The following is a 24,480-nucleotide window of genomic DNA, read 5'->3' as shown; positions in this document are numbered from 1 at the left end:
GCTAGTATCCCATATGGGTGCTGGTTTGCGTCCCGGCTGCCCTACTTCCAATCCAACTCTCTACTTTGGCCTGGGAAAGCAGTAGAAGATGGCCCAAATCCTTGGTCCCTGACCATTATGGGAGACCCTGAAGAAGCTCCTGTCTTTTGGATCAGCACAGCTCCAGCCATTGGGGCCATCTGGAGAGTGAACTAGCGGATGGAAGATGTCTTTCTTTTTCTCTCTCTGCCTCTGCCTCTTAGTAACTCTGCCTTTCAAATAAAATAAATATTTTTTTAAAAGATTTACTTTTTGGCCGGCGCTGCGGCTCACTAGGCTAATCCTCCGCCTGCGGCGCCAGCACACCGAGTTCTAGTCCCGGTCGGGGCGCCGGATTCTGTCCCGGTTGCCCCTCTTCCAGGCCAGCTCTCTGCTGTGGCCCGGGAGTGCAGTGGAGGATGGCCCAAGTGCTTGGGCCCTGCACCCCATGGGAGACCAGGAGAAGCACCTGGCTCCTGGCTTTGGATCAGCGCGGTGCGCAGGCTGCTGCGGCCATTGGAGGGTGAACCAACGGCAAAGGAAGACCTTTCTCTCTGTCTCTCTCTCTCACTTTCCACTCTGCCTGTCAAAAAATTAACAAAAAATTTACTTTTATTTTTATTTGAAAGACAGTGTTACACAGAGTAGAGACAGAGAGAGGGAGAAAGGTCTTCCATCTGCTGGTTCACTCCCCAGATGACCACAATGGCTGGAACTGTGCCGATCTGAAGCCAGGAGCCAGGAGCTTCTTCTGGGTCTCCCACACGGGTGCAGGGGCCCAAGGACTTGGGCCATCTTAAAAAAAAAATCTTAAAAAAAAAAAAAAAAGAGACTTGTTGAATATCTGAAGTATTTGGTAGAAACCCAAAAAGTAATAGAGCTAAATAAATCCAAAGTAAAAGTCATTCTAGACCTTCTAAGCAAACAAAACAAAACAAACAAACAAAAAAAAAAACAAAACAAACAAGTCCTAAAAGGATTAATCTGATTTGCAAATAATTGAATTGTATATCAAAACTAAACTCAATACTTCTTATGGGAAAAAAAAAACTAAATATTCAACAATATTCAAAATGCCCAGCAGCTAATAAAAAGTTACTAGAGGGGCCGGCACCGTGGCTCACTTGGTTAATCCTCCGCCTGCGGCACTGGCATCCCATATGGGCTCCAGGTTCTAGTCCTGGTTGCTCCTCTTCCAGTCCAGCTCTCTGCTGTGGCCCAGGAAGGCAGTGGAGAATGGCCCAAGTGCTTGGGCCCTGCACGCGCATGGGAGACCAGGAGGAAGCACCTGCTCCTGGCTTTGGATTGGCGCAGAGCGCTGGCCGTTGCGGTCATTTGGGGAATGAACCAATGGAAGGAAGACATTTCTCTGTGTGTCTCTCTCTCTCACTGTCCAACTCTGCCTGTCAAAAAAAAAAGTTACTAGAAATATGGAGAAACAGGAAAATGTAATGCAAACCAGGAAGAAAAACAATGCACAGATACCCAAGAATAGAATAGAAATACCCAAGATAGAAATGATGAAATTAGCAAAGACATTAAAACAGGTATTATTAATATGTTCAAAGATCTAAAGAAAAACAGGAACATGATGAGCAGAGAGATAGATAAAAAAAACAGATTTTCTCGAGCTACAAAGTATAATATCTGAAATTTTAAAATTCTCAAGATGGGATTAGACACTCACTGCAAATTAGAACTTTAGACACTGCAGAAGATAAATGAAGTTGAAGACAGAAGAAACTAAAGCACAAAGAATAAAAAGACTAAAAATTTTAAAAGATCCTCAATGTCTGTGAGACAATATTATATGTAATCTTAAATGCATATAACTAGAATCCCCAAAAGAGGAAAAAGAATATTTGTAGAAATATGGCACAGGGGCCAAAAGTTGTGGCACAGCAGGTTAAGTCACCACCTGTAATGCTGGTATCCCATATCACAGAGCCAGTTCAAGTTCCAGCTGCTCTGCTTCTGATAGAGCCCCCTGCTAATGCACCTGGAAAAGCAGTGAATGATGGCTCAAGAACTTGGGAACCTGCCACTCACATGGGAGACTCAGATGGAGTTCCTGGCTCCTGGCTCCCGATTTTGGTTTGGCCCAGCCCCACCACTGCAGCCATTTGGAGAGTGAACCAGTGGGAATGGGAAGTGGAGCAGCCAGGTCTCAAACTGGCGCCCATATGGGATGCCGGCACTTCAGGTCAGGATGTTTACCTGCTGCGTCATAGCACCGGCCCCTCTAACTCTGATTTTAAAAATAAATAAATAAATCTTAAAAAAATTAACAGTACCTTCAAGAAACAAAAAAAGTTAACCTAAAGTTCTGTACTCAATAAATATCATTCAAAAATGGTAAGGCTGCAGTTTGTGACAACTGACATCCCATATCAGAGTATGAATTATAGTCCTTGCTACTCTGCTTTTGATCCAGATCCCTGGGAAGGCAAGTACTTGGGCCCCTGCCATACATGTGAGAGAGACCAAGATGGAGTTCCCAGCTCCTGGCTTCAGTCTGGCCCAGCTCCAGCTCTTGCAGACATCTGAGGAGAGAACCAGTGGATAGAAGATATCTCTCCTTCTCTCTCTCTCCCTTCTCTTTCACTCTGCCTTTCACGTAAATAATTTAATAAATTTTTAAAAACAAAAGATGAGCATAATATTATTAAAAAAGATGATTAATAATTTCAATGTGTACACACCTAGTAACAGAACTTCAAAATATGTGAAGCAAAACCTGACAGAAATGAAAGGAGAAACAAACAAATCCATAATCACCAATGAAGATTTCAACATTCCTTTCTTAGTAACTGAAAGAATTTTTGGATGAATCAAAGAGACTAGGGAAGACTTGAATAAAAAAGACCAATTTGACCTAATAGACATTAGAATGCCACACTCAACAACAGAATACAAATTTTATTCAGGTACACATGAAACATTTACGAAGAAACAATATGAAATATGTTCTCTGATCACCAAGGAATTAAATTAGAAATGAGTAACAAAAAGGTATCTGGAAAATTCCCAATATATTTGTATATTAAATAATATATTTCTAACAATCCATGGTTAGAGAAAACATTACTGGGAAAATCAGAAAATATTTCCAGATAAATGCTAATTAAAACACAACATATCAAAGTGTGTGGAGTTCAGTTAAAGCAGTCCTTAAAGAAAATTTTAGCTTTAAAGACTTACAGAAAGAGTAAGTTATAAAATCAATCATGTAAGCTTCCACTTTAAAGCGTCTAGAAAAAGAGCAAACTCAACCCAAAATAAACCAGAGGAAGGAAAAAACAAGAACAGAAATCAAGGTAGTAGAAAATGAATAATAAATCAAAAGTTGGTTTTTTGAAAAGAAAAAAAATAGAAAACCATTCATTAAATGACCACTATTATAAATGAGAGAACATGACTATATATATTACACATTAAAAGTATATTAAATATTGAAATCATCAACCTACCTCTTCAAAGGAGTATTTTTCTACAGTATGAAGAGCATCTTGTGTCTCATTCCACCCTCCAACAGAATAAATGCAGTCATTGAGTGCAGCCACCCCAAGATATGCTCTCCTGGTTCCCATTGGAGGAAGTGGAGACCAACGCTTAGAAAGTGGGTCATAAACTTCAAAAGAACGAAGCTCTATTCCTTCATTGCTGATGCCCCCAATTACATAAATTAAACCTGGAAATGGAATATTTTTGCTCAGATGCAATGGAAAATAAGATTAATAACAATTACATGTAATAGTTCTGATCTATGTTACAATATTCTATGCTTACAATATTCTAGAGCTTGTATTATTTTAAGAGAAAAGTCAACTTCTGTCCAGATGATCACATTTCACACTTAAGTGTGTGAGAAAAAATTAGGGGCATTAACTCTAAGTGGCATTGGACTGTCAAAGAACTTAATGATACTATAACAAAATAATTTGTTAGACTAGAATTTTCTTTCTGTCTGCCTGACAGTTTCAGGTTCCAGATCTACCACTACCACTCATAGTTTAAAAAAAAAAAAAAAGACATGGAATCTTTTTTTGCCCTAAAATATGTTGTGAATTTAAGCTGGGAATGATATTGCCATCTTTGGTAACAATCTACTTGTTGTTCACACATAAAATAGAAAATTTAAATTGGATCAGTTATAAGGCCAGGTCAAGGTATCATCAGTATCAATTACTAGAGTACAAAGAATGAACTTAGAGTTCCTCATTAAATTTGATTGGAAACTAATGGTTCTGACAACAATTATTTTTTGAGTCTCTAGTGATTTTCATGTTCTAAAATGAGGAGTTACAAGTTATAAAGAATGTTATTTTAAGAAGAGTGGACTAAGTATTACTAAACTTGGTTTCTAGTGTCAGCTTTGCCAATAAACAGCTATGAGAAAATATAACTCAATCCTTCCTGATCTTCAGCTTCCTTATCTGTAAATTAACAGGGTTGAAATAATTTCCAAGATCCCTCTCTAACTCTGACTTTAGAAATGAAAATAAATAAAATTATTAAACATAAAACTAAAGAGTACTATGACATTAAACAATAAAATATAATCTGCATCATGTAATTCAATGCTAGTAGAAACAGGAGAAGGTACATTACCTACAAATTAGAAGGAACTTGAGCTGGAAACAAAGCTGAGCTGTTATATAACAAAAGGCAGACTAATTCCTATTCTATGGTACATAAAAAACTCTCTCAACCTGAACACAGAATTACATTCCATGTGACAATTCCATTACCCATCCCTCAGAGTGTAGTAGACAATTAAAATAATGTCCACACACCATGTTAAAATGCAGTGCAGCATTTTTCAAATCTGTCATAGGATTGTATTCTGTGTGGTGTGAACTGTCATATACTATGTGTTTAAAAAAAAAAAAAAAAAACTGCCAGGGGCCAATGTGGTGGCGTCGTAGTGGGTTAAGTTTCTACTTGCAACGCCAGCATCCCATATGGGCACCAGTTTAAGTTCTGGCTGCTCCATTTCCAATCCAGCTCCCTGCTAATGTGCCTGGGAAAACCGGGGAGGATGGCCCAAGTGCTTAGGCCCCTGAACCCACATGGGATACTCGGATGAAGCTCCTGGCTCCTGGCCATTGCAGTCATTTGAAGAGTGAATCAGTGGATGGACAACTCTCTCTCTGTGTAACTCTGTCTTTCAAATAAATAAAATAAATATTAAAAAAAAGTTAAAGACAAAACACTAAAAAAGCCTATAAATAGAGACTGTGAAAATGGGTTTTGATACCCTCTCCCTACTTAGAAACACCAACTCAGGTGCTTATGGAAGACAAAATTACAATAATCGGTGATATTTCATATGTTTATTTTCCTAGCCAGATATTTCTTTTTTAAAAAAAGATTTTATTTATTTATTTCACAGGTAGAATTACAGACAGTGCGAGGGAGAGACAGAGAGAAAAGTCTTCTCTCCACTGGCTCACTCCCCAAATGGCCGCAACGGCCTGAGCTGTGTTTTTTTTATCCGAAGCCTGGAGCCAGGAGCATCCTCCAGGTCTCCCACACGGGTGCAGGGGCCCAAGCACTTGGGACATCTCCTACTGCTTTCCTAGGCCACAGCAGAGAGCTGGATCTGAAGAGGAGCAGCTGGGACCAGAACTGGCGCCCATATTGGATGCTGGCACCGCAGGAGGAGGATTAACCTACTGCGCCATGGTACCAGCCCCCAGATATTTCTGACTGTATGGAATTTTTAATTCTAATTTTATTTATTTGGAGAAAAATCAATTATTTTGTTAATACATAAATAAAGTCAATAATATAAGAAAAATTAAAACTTTTGTAATGCTCAGGTCAAATGTATAGTTTTGTAAAAGTAAAGCCTCAAACTCAGGTTTTTTAAAAATATATTTTGAGGAAAAATATTTTATAAAATAATTACCTTGCATTTCACAACACCCAAAGTAGTAACGTGACACAGCCATGTTGCCAACTACTTCCCACTTATTTTCATCAGGATCAAATCGCTCAATGGTGTTCCCTATTTCAGCTCCAACCCAACCACCTGTAACCAAATAGGAAAGCATTTATTTGGGGATAAAGAAACTATATTTGACAAAGATCTTAAAATACACTCTATATGAATACTTCATATTATGGATGAGAATCACATGAATCAATGAGGTTCTTTGTCTATAGTCACATGAAAAATTGGAATTTGACCATGAATAGACCTCAAGTGTTTTAATTCTGTCTAGTTTTCACTAGAGATTAAAACAGAACAAAACTTCTGCATATTGTATGGGGAATCTGGTATTCTGCAAAACTCCCTTTTGAAACAACTTCTGCATGTTCATAATGGTTTGTTGTGGTAATTCGTTCTGAGAGGAGCACGGTGGGGGCAAGAGGCTTAATCAGAGTATACTGCCTATTTAGAGTGACTTTAGGCTCTTCATTCCAAAAACAGCATTTCCTTATTATTCTCCAATTCTTGAAACTTAAAATGTTCTTTCTCACAATTTAAGGTATAGCTGCAAAATGCAAATACTTATGAGAATTATAAAATACAGTGGATTAAATATTCATTGGGGTAACAGCTATCTTCTTCACAATAGGTTCTAATGGCAGGGGGAGGATATCTTATTCCATGCAGTGAATTGAAGAGAGTGAGAAGAAGAAAATAGAACAGACTGAGGACTATGTCAACTTGTATTTTCCTCAGAAAAATTCTTTGATGGTAACATTTGTTATACAGAAAATTAAAGAAGTAGGATAATTTGCTCAAAATCATTCATTAAGTCTGTAATAATAAAAATAAGAGTATAGAACTCGCTTTTAGTGTTTTTAATTGTTTAATAGGTGTTTTCTTATATTAAACATAATTAGGCCACTATAGAGAGTGGTAGAAATGTGATTTTTCTTAGGAAGTGAGTCAGCTAATGTGCTTCACTGGACATCTCATCCATGGTGTATTACCATCTTCTTCAATTTTTAAAATAAAAATTTTTATTTATTATTTATTTGAAAGGCAGAGTTACAGAGGGACAGGGATGGATAGAGATAGAAACAGAGGTATCTTCCATTGGCTGGTTCACTCCCCATATGGCCACAACAGCTGGGGCTGGGCCAGGGTCTTCCATGTGGGTGGCAAGGCCCCAAGCACTCAGGATATTTTCTGCTGCGTTTCCAAGTGCACTAGCCAGAAGCTGGATTGGAAGTAGAGCAGCCGGGACTTCAACCTATGCCTATAGGGGATGCCATCATCACAGATGGCAGCTTAACCCACTATGCTACAATGCTGACTCCTTCATCTCCTTTTAAATACTCCATCTTTGACAATATCTCCCAAGTAATGCAACTTTTATAATAAGAATTTACAGAATTGGGGGCCCAGCGCTGCAGCACACTAGGTTAATCCTCCGCCTGTGGCGCCAGCATCCCATATGGACACCGGTTCTAGTCCTGGTTGCTCCTCTTCCAGACCAGCTCTCTGCTGTGGCCTGGGATAGCAGTGGAAGATGGCCCAAGTCCTTGGGCCTCTGCACCCGCATGGGAGACCAGAAACAAGCACCTGCCTCCTGGATTCAGATCAGCACAGCTCTTGCCATTGTGGCCATTTGGGGAGTGAAGACCTTTTACTCTGTTTCTCTTTCTCACTGACTGTAACTCTACCTCTCAAATAAATAAATAAAATCTTTAAAAAAAAGAATTTATGGAATTGAAAAAACATACATTTTTTTTTTTTACAGGCAGAGTGGACAGTGAGAGAGAGAGAAACAGAGAGAAAGGTCTTCCTTTGCCCTTGGTTCACCCCCCAATGGCCGCTGCGGCCGGTGCACCGCGCTGATCCGAAGCCAGGAGCCAGGTGCTTCTCCTGGTCTCCCATGTGGGTGCAGGGTCCAAGGACCTGGGCCATCCTCCACTGCACTCCCAGGCCACAGCAGAGAGCTGGCCTGGAAGAGAGGCAACCGGGACAGAATCTGGTGCCCCGACTGGGACTAGAACTTGGTGTGCTGGCGCCGCAAGGCGGAGGATTAGCCTATTGAGCCGCTTATGGAAGGGAAGGGAACCTCCAAAGTAATTAGAATGTAATAATTTAAATAATATCAGCTACCCTTAAATTAAACAGTATAATTACCCAATGCAAAGATAGCCCCATAACACACACACACTCCTAAGCCACAGCGAGGATGATTCATTGAAGCTACAGTTGTCCACTGTTTAGTAACAGGATCATAGCATTCAGTGCAGTCAAAAATCATCGAATCTTTTTCACCTGAGTTAAATAAAAGAGACACATCAGGTTTAGTAATGCTAATAGACTAGAATCATAATATAATATTCAAACAAATTTTTGGTTGTCAGAAATTTAATGGTTATATCTAATTTTTAATAGTCATTAAAATTCATTTGCCTAGCAAGCATTATTTTGAATCTATAGCACATCATTTATTAAAGTCCACTTATAAAATAATATATCTATTATCTACTTCTACCAAACAATTCAGTAATTTTTGAAGACACAATTTGCATTTTAACATGTCTGTATTTTTCATGTATTAGTTTTGTTGGCTGGTTCTAGTACAATTTATGATTTAGTATAAACCTTACATCACAACAAACAGAAAAGTTTTTTTAAAATACTATTTAAGGGCCGGCGCCGTAGCTCAATAGGCTAATCCTCCGCCTTGCGGCGCCGGCACACTGGGTTCTAGTCCCAGCCATGGCGCCGGATTCTGTCCCGGTTGCCCCTCTTCCAGCCCAGCTCTCTGCTATGGCCCAGGAGTGCAGTGGAGGATGGCCCAAGTCCTTGGGCCCTGCACCCCATGGGAGACCAGGAAAAGCACCTGGCTCCTGGCTTCGGATCAGCGCAGTGTGCCGGCTGCAGCGCCGGCCGCAGCAGCCATTGGAGGGTGAACCAACGGCAAAAGGAAGACCTTTCTCTCTGTCTTTCTCTCTCTCACTGTCCGCTCTTCCTGTCAAAAAAAAAAAAAAAAAAAAAAAAAAAAAAAGAACTATTTAAAATACACTATACCTAAGAAAAAAATCTAGCCAAAGATTGTACAAGGCCTCAGTGAACACAATTTGCAAATTTTATTTAGATAAGATATTAAATTAAGGAATATCTAAAAAAATGAAGATATATTATGTTCATGAATCAAAGTCAATATAAATAAAGATGAGAATTATTCCCCAAGCTGACTTAGAGATTTAATGTAATACCGATCCAAACATTTCTAACAGAGAAATAACATTTTTTTGTTTGTTTGTTTGTTTTTTGTTTTTTTTTTGTTTTTTTTTTTTGACAGGCAGAGTGGACAGTGAGAGAGAGAGACAGAGAGAAAGGTCTTCCCTTTGCCGTTGGTTCACCCTCCAATGGCCGCCGCGGCTGGCGCGCTGTGGCCGGCGCACCGCGCTGATCCGATGGCAGGAGCCAGGAGCCAGGTGCTTTTCCTGGTCTCCCATGGGGTGCAGGGCCCAAGCACCTGGGCCATCCTCCACTGCACTCCCTGGCCACAGCAGAGGGCTGGCCTGGAAGAGGGGCAACCGGGACAGAATCCGGCGCCCCAACCGGGACTAGAACCCGGTGTGCCGGCGCTGCTAGGCGGAGGATTAGCCTAGTGAGCCGCAGCGCCGGCCTGAGAAATAACATTTTTAACAGATTTAATGAGCTGATTACAAAATTTATATGGCAGTATAAAGAGCCTAGAATAGCCAATCACTACTAGAAAATAATACTGAGAAAGAAACAGCCTATGCCAAGACTTAATGAGTTGTCCTCATTAAGGTAGGCATAGACTGAGAGAGTAAAGGAACAGAAAAGAAATTCTATGAACCAAACCATTCTTAAGATGATTAACTGATATGAGAGCTAGCAATGCAGAGGAAACAACAATCTTTCACACCAGGATAACTGATTATATATAATGGAGGAAAAGGAAACTAATTCCTACTTCATACTAACCACGAAAACTAAATTTCAGGTATAAACAAACATGAATGGCAACACTATAAAATTTTATAAAATAAAGGCTTATAATCTCATGACTTAGGAATGAGGAAGGATTTCTTTTTATTTTTTTTTTTTTGACAGGCAGAGTGGACAGTGGGAGAGAGAGAGAGACAGAGAGAAAGGTCTTCCTTTGCCGTTGGTTCACCCTCCAATGGCCGCTGCGGTCGGCGCGCTGCGGCCGGCGCACCGCGCTGATCCGATGGCAGGAGCCAGGAGCCAGGTGCTTTTCCTGGTCTCCCATGGGGTGCAGGGCCCAAGCACCTGGGCCATCCTCCACTGCACTCCCTGGCCACAGCAGAGGGCTGGCCTGGAAGAGGGGCAACCGGGACAGAATCCGGCGCCCCGACCGGGACTAGAACCCGGTGTGCCGGTGCCGCTAGGCGGAGGATTAGCCTAGTGAGCCGCGGCGCCGGCCCGGATTTCTTAAATAAAACACAAAAAATACTAACCATAAAGGAGAAAAATAACAAATTTTTATTACATTAAAATTTAAAAATTTGTTCACTAAAGAATAAAGAAATTGAAAGATAAGGCAGCAGAGCAGAAGATATTTGCAGTACACATAAAATTATGAGCATATAGAATCCAGACAATATACAAAATTCCTACTCTGCAGGAAACAGTTAATATAGTAGGCCAGACACCCTGTCTTAGAAAGGCCTATTTGTGTAACTGACCTTGGCTGGAATCTGGGAATATGGCTGGTAAAGTTCCCTACACTGATCTAAAATTTTCTCAAAATGGAAGAGTGGTACACCATGGCTAATTATTTGTACAAACAATATGGTTTATGCTGACTACATGATTTCCTTCTGAGAGTCTAGAAATTTGGTATGTGTTAGGAAGAGGGAGCCTATGTAATCAGAGTCAACAAAAGTTTTGAGCACTGTGTCTCTAATAAGCTCTTCTAACACTTCATATGTGTCACAAATCACTGTAGGAGGAATAAAGCAAGTACTATGTTACTCACTGGAAGAGAACTAGAAGCTTTCAATTGGTCTCTTGTAATAGCACAATGATTTTGTTTTGTATCCTTTCAATGTGATACACCTTAGCTGTGGGTACAATTAGATGCCAAGTACTGTGAGTTCTTTCAACAAATTACTGAGCTTGGGGATGGTCATAGGGATCCCTAGCACATCTACAGACCAGTAATACAAACAACTTTTTTAAAAAATATTTATTTATTTATTTGAAAGAGTTACAGGGAGACAGGGAGAAAGAGAGAGAGAGAGATCTTCCATCTGCTGACCTACTCCCCAGATGCCACAATGGCCAGGGCTGCCAAAGCCAGGAGCCAGGAGCTTCATGCAGGTTTCTCACATGATTGGCAGGAGCCCAAACACTTGGGCCACTCTCTGCTGCTTTTCCCAGGCCATTAGCAGGGAGCTGGATCAGAGGTGGAGTAGGGGCTAGCACTGTGGCGCAGCAGGTTAAAGCTGTGGCCTGCGACACTGGCATCCCATATGGGCGCCGGTTCAAGATCCAGCTGCTCCACTTCCAATCCAGCTCTCTGCTATGGCCTGGGAAAGCAGCAGAAGATAGCTCAGGTCCTAGGGCCCCTGCACCCACGTGGAAGACCCAGAAGAGGCTTCTGAGTCCTGGCTTCAACTCAGCTCAGCTCTGATAGTTGTGGTCATTTGTGGATTGAACCAGCAGGCAGAGGACCTCTCTCTCTCTTTCTCTCTCTCTCTGGGTCAACCTTGCTCTGTAACTCTTTCCAAAAACAAAACAAAACAAAACAAAAAAAGTGGAGTAGCCAGGACATGAACTGGTGCCCATATTGGATGCTGGGGTGGAGAATGGCAATTCTACTTGCTATGAAGAACTCTCCCCACCACCACCCTGTTCTCTATCATTTTATCTTTCAAATAAATAATTCTTAAAAAAAACTGTGCCAGTCAAAAAATAAAAATATTAAAAAAAAAAACACAGTATGATGTCATCTCTACTAATAGACAAAAAATTTAAGTCTGAGCTGACAGGGGCTGGCACTGTGGCGCAGCAGGTTAATGCCCTGGCCTGAAGCGCTGGCTTCCCATATGGGCGCCGGTTCTAGTCCTGGCTGCTCCTCTTCCGATCCAGCTCTCTGCTATGGCCTGGAAAAGCAGTAGAAGATGGCCCAAGTCCTTGGGCCCCTGCACTTACGTGGGAGACCCAGAGGAAGCTCCTGGTTCCTGGCTTCAGATCAGCCCAGCTAAAGCCGTTGTGGCCATTTGGGCAGTGAACAAGCGGATGAAGACTCTCTTCTCTCTCTCACTCTGTCTCTCTAATTGTGCCTTTCAAATAAACAAATAAATCTTTAAAAAAAAAATGTTTAAAAAGAGGGCCCGCACTGTGGCACAGAAGGTTAAGCCACTGCCTATAGCACCAGCATCCATACGGTTGCTGGTTCCAAGTCCTGGCTGCTCTACTTCTGACCCAACTCCCTGCTTACGTTCTAGGAAAGCAGTGTAAGATGGCCCAAGTGTTTGGGCACCTGCCATCCATGTGAGAGACCCAGATGAAGCTCCTTGCTCTTGGTTTTCGCATGGCCCTGACCATTCAGGGAGTGAACCAGTGGATAGAAGATTTTCTCTCTTTCTCTCTCTCTGTCTCTGTCTCTACTTCTCTCTGTGTAACTCTGCCTTTGAAATAAATAAATAAATAAATAAATATTTAAAAAAGTAAATTATTTTTCTAAGTTTCTTCGGTTATTTATCAAACTGTACACACATATATATTTTTCTACATGTATTAATGTATTGTATTTCTTATTTCAAAATTTAAAATGTAAACCTTATAAATTAACATGATCATTAAAAATTCAGATAATTTAGCCTAAGGTGCCTGTTGCATACCTTACATAAGCCAGATAAAGAAAAGCTCAAAATACGGTTTCAGTGGTTTAAAGCATAACAATCAGCTAGGCAGACAAGAATCAATCAGCAAACACAGTGAAGCACTAAATTATCATTGTCAAATGCTTTGGGAGTCCTGGGAAGATACCATGTCCTGATTCTCTGAATTCTGCCATGATAGAAATAGACAAAATGTATTGCTTCTTACCTATATTTTAAAAAGCTCACAGTAAGATCATGGTTAGAGTTCCAGTTTTATTTTTATTTATTTTTTGAAAGGCAAAGATAGAGAAAGAGGAGAGGGAGAGGGAGAGGGAGAATATCTTCCATCTGTTGGCTTACTCCACAAATGGCCGCAACAGCCAGGGCTAGGCCAGGCCAAAGCCAAGAGTCAGGAGCTTCCTCCAGGTAATCTGCATTAATGCAGTGGTCCATGCACTTGGACCATCCTCCACTGCCTTCCCAGGCATATCAGTAGGGAACTGAATTGGAAGTAGAGCAGCCGGGACCCAAACTAGTGCCCATATGGGATGTTGGACTGCAGGCAGAGGCTTAATCTTCTATGCCACAGCACAGGCCCCAGAGCTCCAGGTTTTTTGTTTGTTTGTTTTGTTTTTGTTTGTTTGTTTGTTTGTTTGACAGGCAGAGTGGACAAGCACTTGGGCCATGCTTCACTGCACTCCCAGACCATAGCAGAGGGCTGACCTAGAAGAGGGGCAACCAGGACAGAACCCGGTGTGCCGGTGCAGCAAGGCAGAGGATTAGCCTATTGAGCTGTGGCGCCAGCCTCCAGTTTTTAAAATATATATACATATATATATATTTTTTTTTTTTTGACAGGCAGAGTGGACAGTGAGAGAGAGAGACAGAGAGAAAGGTCTTCCTTTGCCGTTGGTTCACCCTCCAATGGCCACCGCAGCTGGCGCACTGCGGCTGGCGCACCGCACCTATCCAAAGGCAGGAGCCAGGTGCTTTTCCTGGTCTCCCATGGGGTGCAGGGCCCAAGGACTTGGGCCATCCTCCACTGCACTCCCAGGCCACAGCAGAGAGCTGGCCTGGAAGAGGGGCTACCGGGACAGAATCCGGTGCCCCGACCGGGACTAGAACCCGGTATGCCGGCGCTGCAAGGTGGAGGATTAGCCTACTGAGCCGCGGCGTCGGCCTAAAATATATTTTTTTACTGGGGCTAGTATTGTGGCACAGGGGTTAAGTCACAGCTTGTGATGCCAGCATTCAATATTGGAGTGTCAGTTTGAGTCGTGGCTCTTCTGCTTCTGATCCAGTTTCCCAGTAATGAGCCTGGGAAAGCAGGGAATGATGGCCCAAGTACTTGAGTTTCTGCTACTCACATGGGAGACCAAGATGAAGTTCAGGGCTCCTGGCTTCAGTCTGGTTTAGCTCCAGCTGTTGTGGGCACTTGGGGAGTGAACCAGCAAATGGAAAATCTCTCTCTCTCTCTCTCCCTCCCTCCTCTGTCACTCTGCCTTTGGAATAAATTTTTAAAAATCTTTAAAAATGTACTTTTTAAATTTATTTAAGAGTTAGAGGAAGGCCGGCGCCGTGGCTCACTAGGCTAATCCTCTGCCTTGTGGCGCCGGCACACCGGGTTCTAGTGCCGGTCGGGGCACCGGATTCTGTCCCGGTTGCCCCTCTTCCAGCCCAGCTCTCTGCTGTGGCCCGGGGGTGCAGTGGAGGATGGCCCAAGTGCTTGGGCCCTGCACCCCATGGGAGACCAGGGAAAGCACCTGGCTCCTGCCATCGGATCAGCGCTGTGTGCCCGCCGCAGCACGCCAGCCACAGCGGCCATTGGAGGGTGAACCAACAGTAAAGGAAGACCTTTCTCTCTGTCTCTCTCTCACTGTCCACTCTGCCTGTCAAAAAAAAAAAAAAAAAAAAAAAACTTAAAAATTTTTCATCACAAATATTTATCTAAATTTTGGTGTCATTTTTATAATTAATTTTTTAAAATAAAAATAACTTTTTAAGAAAAGATTTATTTATTTATTTTTATTTGAAAAGCATAGTGACAGAGAGAGAAAGAGACAGTGATAAAGAGATCTTCCATCCACTTGTTCATTCCCCAAATGGCTGCAATGGCTGGGCTGGGCCAGGCCCAAGCCAGAAGACCAGAACTCCATTCTGGTTTCCCACATGAGTGGCAGGGGCCCAAGTAATTGGGTCATCTTCTACTGCCTTCCAGATGAATTAGCAGGGAGCAGAATTGGAAGTGGAGCACCTGGGACTGGAACTGGAATTCCAAAATGGGATGCTGCCAGTGGCTTAACCCACTGTGCCACAATACCAGCCCTGAACAAGCATTTATTAAAACCAAACCTAAGTATTCTGTCTTGTGAATGTTTCTCTCTGGTGTGAATTATTCAACATCTTTTTTTTTTTTAATTTTTTGACAGGCAGAGTGGACAGTGAGAGAGAGAGACCGAGAGAAAGGTCTTCCTTTGCCGTTGGTTCACCCTCCAATGGCCGCCGTCACTGGCGCACTGCGGCCGGCATACCGCACCGATCCGAAGCCAGGAGCCAGGTGCTTCTCCTGGTCTCCCATGGGGTGCAGGGCCCAAGCACCTGGGCCATCCTCCACTGCACTCCCTGGCCACAGCAGAGGGCTGGCCTGGAAGAGGGGCAACCGGGAGAGAATCCGGCACCCCGACCGGGACTAGAACCCGGTGTGCAGGCGCCGCTAGGCGGAGGATTAGCCTAGTGAGCCATGGCGCCGGCCAATTATTCAACATCTTATGTTTCCTATTTGTTTCATTCATTTATTTGATAAATATTTATTGAGCATCCCAAATCAATGTACACCACATAATACTTAGCAATATATATATGCATATATATGTATATGTATGTGTATATGTATGTATATATGTATATAGGGATATATACATATATACACACATATATATAAAAGGCATATAATAATGTAGCCAACTAGCCTAATAAAGGAAGACTTTTTTTTTTTTTTTTTTTGACAGGCAGAGTGGACAGTGAGAGAGAGAGACAGAGAGAAAGGTCTTCGTTTGCCGTTGGTTCACCCTCCAATGGCCGCCGCGGCCAGCGCGCTGCGGCCGGCGCACCGCGCTGATCCGATGGCAGGAGCCAGGAGCCAGGTGCTTTTCCTGGTCTCCCATGGGGTGCAGGGCCCAAGCACTTGGGCCATCCTCCACTGCACTCCTGGGCCATAGCAGAGAGCTGGGCTGGAAGAGGGGCAACCGGGACAGAATCTGGCGCCCCGACCGGGACTAGAACCTGGTGTGCCGGCGCCACTAGGCGGAGGATTAGCCTAGTGAGCCGCAGCGCCGGCCGGAAATAAGACTTTTATTATTACCTCCAATCGCGTAGACCATCCCTCCCAGAACTGCTACTCCCAGCCCACATCGAGCCTGATGAAGTGAAGACACAGTGGTCCAGTACTGGCTAAAGGTGTCAAAACGTTCTACACAGCTGAGGGCTCTGCTATCACTCCAACGACCACCTTGTAGCCGAGTATATCCACCTAAACAAAGGAAGGAAAAGAGTACACAGAAAATCCCTTACTACTAAATGTAAAAATAGTAGTAATGAAAGAAACTTAGCTCTCTCTATTTAAACCTTTTGTGTAACTATGATATACTGTGAAGTAAATGCTTTAGAGACTTCCATATATATATGTATGTATAAGTATATAAAATAGTGTTCTAAAATGTGCCAACTCCTATAAAATTATGGCTTAAATACAATAAGAAGGCTAACTTCAGTGTTTTACCACATGACCTTGATTATGATAGAATATTAAATAAAATATCTAGGCATTAATTATCTATCTAGTTAGCAAATTTCTTTTTTTTTTTTTTTTTTTTTTTTTTTTGACAGGCAGAGTGGACAGTGAGAGAGAGACAGAGAGAAAGGTCTTCCTTTGCCGTTGGTTCACCCTCCAATGGCCGCCGCGGCCGGCGCACCATGCTGATCTGATGGCAGGAGGCAGGTACTTCTCCTGATCTCCCATGGGGTGCAGGGCCCAAGCACTTGGGCCATCCTCCACTGCACTCCCTGGCCACAGCAGAGAGCTGGCCTGGAAGAGGGGCAACCGGAACAGAATCCGGCGCCCCGACTGGGACTAGAACCCGGTGTGCTGGCGCCGCAAGGCAGAGGATTAGCCTAGTGAGCTGCGGCGCCGGCCTTGGAAGTTTCATTATAACTTCTACTAGTACTCTTTTCCATTAAAAGTGAGTTGAAACCCTTGGTTTGACTGTATGCCCCATTAGTAAAAATATTTCTTGCTAAGCACTCAAAACTTATATATTTATAGTATACATAAAATTATACATATAAAGGTAGTTTTAATGCATTCCTCTGATATTCTTGTGGACCATTCTGCACAATGATACTTTGTAGATCACTGGTTCCTATCATCCATAATGACCACCTAAGATGCTGAGCGTAGTTCAAAATTTAGAGACATGTTTTCCTTATTTTTCACTTGGTTTCAAATTTTTAACTTCTTTTTTTTTTTTTTTTTTTTGACAGGCAGAGTGGACAGTGAGAGAAAGAGAGACAGAGAGAAAGGTCTTCCTTTGCCGTTGGTTCACCCTCCAATGGCCGCCGCGGCCGGCGCACCATGCTGATCTGATGGCAGGAGGCAGGTACTTCTCCTGATCTCCCATGGGGTGCAGGGCCCAAGCACTTGGGCCATCCTCCACTGCACTCCCTGGCCACAGCAGAGAGCTGGCCTGGAAGAGGGGCAACCGGAACAGAATCCGGCGCCCCGACTGGGACTAGAACCCGGTGTGCTGGCGCCGCAAGGCAGAGGATTAGCCTAGTGAGCTGCGGCGCCGGCCTTGGAAGTTTCATTATAACTTCTACTAGTACTCTTTTCCATTAAAAGTGAGTTGAAACCCTTGGTTTGACTGTATGCCCCATTAGTAAAAATATTTCTTGCTAAGCACTCAAAACTTATATATTTATAGTATACATAAAATTATACATATAAAGGTAGTTTTAATGCATTCCTCTGATATTCTTGTGGACCATTCTGCACAATGATACTTTGTAGATCACTGGTTCCTATCATCCATAATGACCACCTAAGATGCTGAGCGTAGTTCAAAATTTAGAGACATGTTTTCCTTATTTTTCACTTGGTTTCAAATTTTTAACTTCTTTTTTTTTTTTTTTTTTTTTGACAGGCAGAGTGGACAGTGAGAGAAAGAGAGACAGAGAGAAAGGTCTTCCTTTGCCGTTGGTTCACTCTCCAATGGCCGCCGCGGCTGGCGCGCTGCGGCCGGCGCACCGCGCTGATCCAATGGCAGGAGCCAGGAGCCAGGTGCTTTTCCTGGTCTCCCATGGGGTGCAGGGCCCAAGCACCTGGGCCATCCTCCACTGCACTCCCTGGCCACAGCAGAGAGCTGGCCTGGAAGAGGGGCAACCGGGACAGAATCCGGCGCCCCGACCGGGACTAGAACCCGGTGTGCCGGCGCCGCTAGGCGGAGGATTAGCCTAGTGAGCCACGGCGCCGGCCAATTTTTAACTTCTAAAGCTGTGTTTTTTAGTTAATTATTTGATAATACGTGGGTAATCTAAGAACCCAAAGAATTAGTTCACAAAATAACAGACATCCAATGAGTCATTATTTTTGGATGTCTTCACCCTAATATATAAATGTAATTTATAAATTTATAGCCAGGGGGCTGGTGCTATGGCATAGAGGGTTAAGCTGCCTGCAGTGCCAGCACCCAATATGGGTGCCTGTTTGAGACCTGGCTGCTCCACTTCCAATCCAGCTCTCTGCTGTGGCCTGGGAAAGCAGTAGAAGATGGCCCAAGTCCTTGGGCCCCTACACCAGCATGGGAGACCCCAAGGAAACTCCTGGCCCCTACCTTTGGATGAGCGCAGCTCTGGCCATTGTGACCAATTGGGGAGTGAACCAACGGATGGAAGACCTCTCTCTGCTTATCATCTCTCTGTGAAACTCTTTCAAATAAATAAATAAATGTTTTTTAAAAAAATCCATAGCCAACCGCCGGTGCCGCGGCTCACTAGGCTAATCCTCCGCCTAGCGGCGCCGGCACACCGAGTTCTAGTCCTGGTCGGGGCGCCAGATTCTGTCCCAGTTGCCCCTCTTCCAGGCCAGCTCTCTGCTGTGGCCAGGGAGTGCAGTGGAGGATGGCCTAAGTGCTTGGGCCCTGCACCCCATGGGAGACCAGGAAAAGCACCTGGCTCCTGGCTCCTGCCATCAGATCAGCACAGTGCGCCGGCCGCAGCGCGCTGGCCGCGGCGGCCAGTGGAGGGTGAACCAACGGCAAAGGAAGACCTTTCTCTCTCTGTCTCTCTCTCTCACTGTCCACTCTGCCTGTCAAAAAAAAAAAAATCTATAGCCAGTATGTGAAATTAAATATAATTATTTGATACACCTACATATTCTGACATGTTTCAACAAAATATTAAAAGACTTTAACCTTTAAATTTCTTTTACTTTTTAAAGTCTCTCACCTACTGCATACAGGTACTTTCTTGCTTTCTTCCGAGGTCGAACCTTGGATGTTTGTAGAAAACTGCAAAACTTGTTCTCTTTGGGAGACTTGCACACCTCACAGTACTCTTTCAAAAGTGTTTGCAATGCAACTCGAAGATTAAAATCAGATACTCCTAAAGCAATGTTCAAAAACACGTTTTAAGCATGTAATATTGAAAAGACATTTTCTGTACAGACATTTATAGAAGACATTTCTATAAAGATAAGATTCATTTACGAATCAAGAATTAAAAACAAATCGTCAAATAATGTTTGTTTCCCACAATACCAAATATTTTTTCATTGCTACTGAAAAGCATAATTCCCTTAAATCAAAGATTGTTATTTTTTAAAAAGATACTTTATAATTTGAAAACATATATATATATATGAAGATTCCCAAATAAAGACAGTAAAATAAAACAGGATCACAATTATCTAATACAATGAAATCTAGTAACAAAAGGACATAAAGTTATTATGTTAACAGAGTCTGCCGTCTATCAGAACACATTGGTAGCCAGTCCACACTAGTGGGATACATCCCTGGTTTTGTTATGTAGACCCTAATACAAGATCACTAACAGGATCTTCAAAAAGAGATGTGAGTCCAAGTGCCTAAGCGTGGACCTCATATGCCTTTATTCTTCCACCACCCTCATGCCTCAGGTTAGAAAAAAGTGATGAGAACATAGCCCTCAAATTTTAGATTATAGAAAACAAAGTAGTCACACTAGAGAGAAAGGATGTCAAGAATTAGCTCTTAGGTTATGAGAATAGAGTGTGTACAGAGTTGCCTAAGTTAGGTATGTGAAGATTTCAAGTAAGGGGCCGACACTGTGGTGTAGTGGGTAGATTTTATGAGCTATTGGTTTTATACTACAGTATTACCTCATCTTTTTTAAAATTTTTATTTATTTGAGAGACAGAGAGACAGAGACAGACAGACACAGCTCCCATCATTGATTCACTTCCCAAATACCCACAATGGCCAAAACTGGGACAGGACCAGGAACTCAATCCAAGTCTTTCACATGTGAGGCACAAACCAAATTAGTTGAGCCATTTCTGCTGCCTCCCAGGGTCTGCATTAGCAATAAACTAGAATCAGTACCTGGAGCTAGGAATCAAACCCAAGTCCTTGGAAGCAAAATGAAGGAATTCCAATCGTGCTCTAAATGTTCCCTCCCTGAATTATCATTTAGTTTAATTTTCCACAAACTTTCTGAAGCTCTCTCATACCATTCTAGGGTGATTCTCTAAAGTGCAAGAAATTGATTGGCATATTATCATATATCTAATTAATATTAAATTGCCTGAATGATTCCAGTAGTAAATAAAAAAAAATCAAGAAAAAATATCTACACATTTCTTCACAGAATTACATCTTCAATGCATAATAGTATATTAAATTAAATAGTATATTAAATTTATAGTAGTTATATTTGTAATCCTATCATAACCTAATGTTCCAATGCATGACAACAGTAAAACAATGTCTTGAAACCAAATCTAACATGTTTTTTTATTTTATTTTTAAAAGATTTTATTTATTTGAGGCTCGTGTTGTAGTGTAGCGGGTAAAGCTGCTGCCTGCAGTGCTGGCATCCCATATGGGCACCAGTTTGAAGCCTGGCTGCTCCACTTCCAATCCAGCTCTCTGCTATGGCCTGGGAAAGCAGTAGATGGCCCAAGTATTTGGGCCCCTGCACCCGTGTGGGAGATCTGAAGTAAACTCCTGGTTCCTGGCTTCAGATTGGTGCAGCTCTAGTCATTGTGGCCATTTGGGGAGTGAATCTTTAAAAAAAAAGATTTTATTTATTTATTTGAGAGGTAGAGTTACAGAAAGAGAGAGGGAAAGAGAGAAAGAAATGTCTTCCATCAAATGGTACATTCCCCAAATGGCCACAACTGCCGGAGCTGGGCTGATCCAAAATAGGAGTGAGGAGCTTCTTCTGGGTCTCATGTGGGTACAGAGGACCAAGGATTTGGGCCATCTTCTACTGCTTTCCCAGGCCATAAGCAGATAGCTGCATAGAAGAGGAACAGCTGGAACATGAACCGGCACCCATATGGGAGGCAGGCGCCATAGGCAAAGGCTTAGCCTATTATACCACAGCACTGGCCCTAAAGTTTTTTTAAAGTAAGTTTCAATATTGTCATTTTTCTAATACAAAGACTAAAATTTTTAAACTATGAAGTCACTATATCAATATAAAATTAATTTTATAATAAGGGGCTGGCGCTGTGGCACAGTGGGTTAACGCCCTGACCTGAAGCACTGCCATCCCATACGGGTGCCGGTTCTAGTCTTGGCTGCTCCTCTTCCGACCCAGCTCTCTGCTATGGCCTGGGAAAGCAGTAGATGATGGCCCAAGTCCTTGGGCCCCTGCACCCACGTGGGAGACCCGGAAGAAGCTCCTGGCTCCGGATCGGCGCAGCTCCGGCCGTTGAGGCCAACTGGGGAGTGAACCATTGGATGGAAGACCTCTTTCTCTCTCTCTGCCTCTCCTCTGACTTTCAAATAAATAAATAAATATTTTTTAAAAATTTATAATGAGAACTTACAGGAGTTGCTCAGTCTTGTTTTTTAGACCACACAATTTTCTCAAATGTTAATTCTTGCTAAATTTTTTAGGGTGGCATGAGGAAATTTTATTTTTTAAAAAACATTTATTTATTTGAACGGCAGAGTTAAAGAGAGAGAGACAGAGAGAGAATCTTCCATCCACTCGTTCACTCCCCAAATGGCCGCAAGGGCCAGAGCAGGGCCTATCCAAAGCCAGAAGCCAGGAGCTTCTTCCAGGTCTCCCACGTGGGTGCAGGGGCCCAAGCATTTGGGCTATTTTCCACTGCTTTACCAGGTACATTAGGGAGCTGGACCAGAGGTGGAGCAGCAGGGAATCAAACCAGCATCCATATGAGATGCCAGTGCTACAGGCAGCAGCTTAACCTGATATGCCACAGTACCAGACCCAGAAACTTTTTTATAAAAATTATTTTAGGAGCCGGTGTTGTGGCATAGCCACCTGCAACACCTGCAACACCAGCGTCTCATATGAGCACTGGTTCGAGTCCCAGCTGCTCTGCTTTGGACCCAGCTTCTGCTAATGGCCTGAGAAAAACAGCAGAAGATGGCCCAAGTGCTTTAGCCCCTACTACCCACGTGTAAGACCCAGAGGAAGCTCCTGGCTCTTGGCTTCAGCCTGGCCCGGCACCAACAGTTACAGCCATCTTGGGGAGTTGAACCAGTGGATGGAAGACTTGTCCCTGTGTAGCGCTGACTTTCAAATAAATAAATAAATCTTTAAAAATTATTTTAAGTCATTAAGTTTTTTTTAAAGTATTTATTTATTTATTTTAATTTTATTTGATATACAGAGAAATCTTTTATGTGCTGGTTCACTTCCAAACACCTTCAACAGCCAGAGCTTGGCTAGGCCAAAGCCAGGAGCCCAGCATTCAATCAGTATCTCCAAGGATGGCGTCAGGGGCTCAAGTACTTGAGTCATCACCTGCTGTGCTTCCCAGGTGTGCATTAGGAGGAAGCTGGAATCAGAAGCGAAGCAAAGACTCAAAGTAGACATTCCAATATGGGATACAGAAGTTCCAAACAATGTCTTAACTGTTGTGCCAAATGACTGCTTTTTAAAAAATTTTTTATTTGTATAAGGTGAACAAATTTCATGTATTTCATATATACAGATTTAACAGCATATTGACTCAAGAGGAAATCTTATATCAAAATGATTAGTATTACCAACAATAGCAGTTGTTACATTAACTCTCAGTAATTTTATCTATAACGCTAATTTTCTTTAGTCATTAATCTTAAAAAAATTGATTAAAATAATGGGTAGAGGAGCTGGTGCTGTGGCATGGTGGGTTAAGCTGCTGTCTGCAACACTGGCATCCCATATGGGTGCCAGTTCATCCTACTTTTGATCCAGATCCCTGCTGATGCACCTGGGAAAGCAGTGGAAGATGGCCCAAGTCCTTGTGCCCCCGCATCCATGTGGGAGACCCAGAAGAATCTCCTGGCTCTGGGCTTCAGTCTGGCCCAGCTCTGGCTGTTGTGGCCATTTGGGGAGTGAACCAGAGGATGGATGACCTCTTTCTCTCTCTGTAATTCTGACTTTCAAATAAGTAATAAATAAATATTTAAAAAATAGTAATAATGCATAGAATATTTTAAAAAGAATATCTATACATAAACACAAGTGTTGTCTTACACACAGTCATCATTCACTAAATTTCACTGAATTAAAAAAATCAAAGCACTCTACTACATTTCAGAGAAAGTCACTGGACAATGAAATCAACTAACTTGATAATACAGCAAAAAAGTTACCTTCTATATACTTTAAAAGCCTCTGAGATGGTAATAAAGGAAATCGAATCGGGTCTAGCACTTCCACCACATGTTTTCTTCTCTTTCCCAGATCTTTCATAATCCACTGCATTGCAGCTAAGAAGACTTGGTATTCATCCTCAATGCTAAGTTCTTCACTTCGTAAAATTTTGATCAGCTGATCTTTTGTAAGTGCCAGGAATTCTTCCCCACTATGAACCTCCAGGAAATGGACATGAATGTAGTTTTCTGTGAATTCCAAAAGATCATGGCAAGCAATTTGCTCAGCGAACTGAAAGATCCCAATACAGTTCAGTGGATCAATTTGTCCTTTCAGAAATCCACAGCAAAGATTAACAACTTCAGTCAACTGTAGCATGTCTGCTGCAACAATCAACTCTTGAACATTATTCACACCTATGTTCACTATACCTAGGGAAGCAGGGAGACAAAGTCTGTAAAATAAAGACATTCAACCTAACATTCTGAAAAGTTATTATACTTGATTTCACTGATAGTTTAATGTTTGCAGGGTAGACAGATGCTAAAGTAAAGACAATAAAGGATTCGAGGAAAGAGAAAAAATATCAAATGATAACTATATCTAACATTCAAAGAATGTTTACAACAAACCATACACAGCATTGTTTTATACATTAATTTCTTTTTTTTTTTTTTGACAGGCAGAGTGGACAGTGAGAGAGAGAGACAGAGAGAAAGGTCTTCCTTTGCCGTTGGTTCACCCTCCAATGGCCGCCGCTGCAGCCGGCGCACCGCGCTG

The 24,480-nt window shown here is 42.4% G+C and overlaps 1 protein-coding gene across 4 annotated transcripts in view; it reads right to left on the bottom strand.

Annotated features, from left to right (window-relative positions):
- IPP (intracisternal A particle-promoted polypeptide) overlaps window positions 1-24,480 on the bottom strand; it is a 47,076-nt gene that overhangs the window by 10,633 nt on the left and 11,963 nt on the right. For 2 of the 4 annotated variants that reach the window (XM_070078567.1, XM_070078568.1), the window contains exons 3-8: window positions 23,700-24,131; window positions 19,327-19,482; window positions 16,187-16,354; window positions 8,129-8,266; window positions 5,933-6,055; window positions 3,489-3,709 (exon numbers count right to left, since the gene is read on the bottom strand). In XM_070078567.1, the coding sequence (XP_069934668.1) occupies window positions 3,489-3,709; window positions 5,933-6,055; window positions 8,129-8,266; window positions 16,187-16,354; window positions 19,327-19,482; window positions 23,700-24,131 (1,238 nt within the window). The remainder of the gene's footprint in view (window positions 1-3,488; window positions 3,710-5,932; window positions 6,056-8,128; window positions 8,267-16,186; window positions 16,355-19,326; window positions 19,483-23,699; window positions 24,132-24,480) is intronic. The other 2 variants (XM_070078569.1, XM_070078570.1) reach the window with 2 other exon arrangements.

Source organism: Oryctolagus cuniculus, chromosome 7, assembly GCF_964237555.1.
Source record: "Oryctolagus cuniculus chromosome 7, mOryCun1.1, whole genome shotgun sequence".
Taxonomy (NCBI): Eukaryota; Metazoa; Chordata; class Mammalia; order Lagomorpha; family Leporidae; genus Oryctolagus; species Oryctolagus cuniculus.
This window is presented reverse-complemented; position numbering and strand designations above follow the sequence as displayed.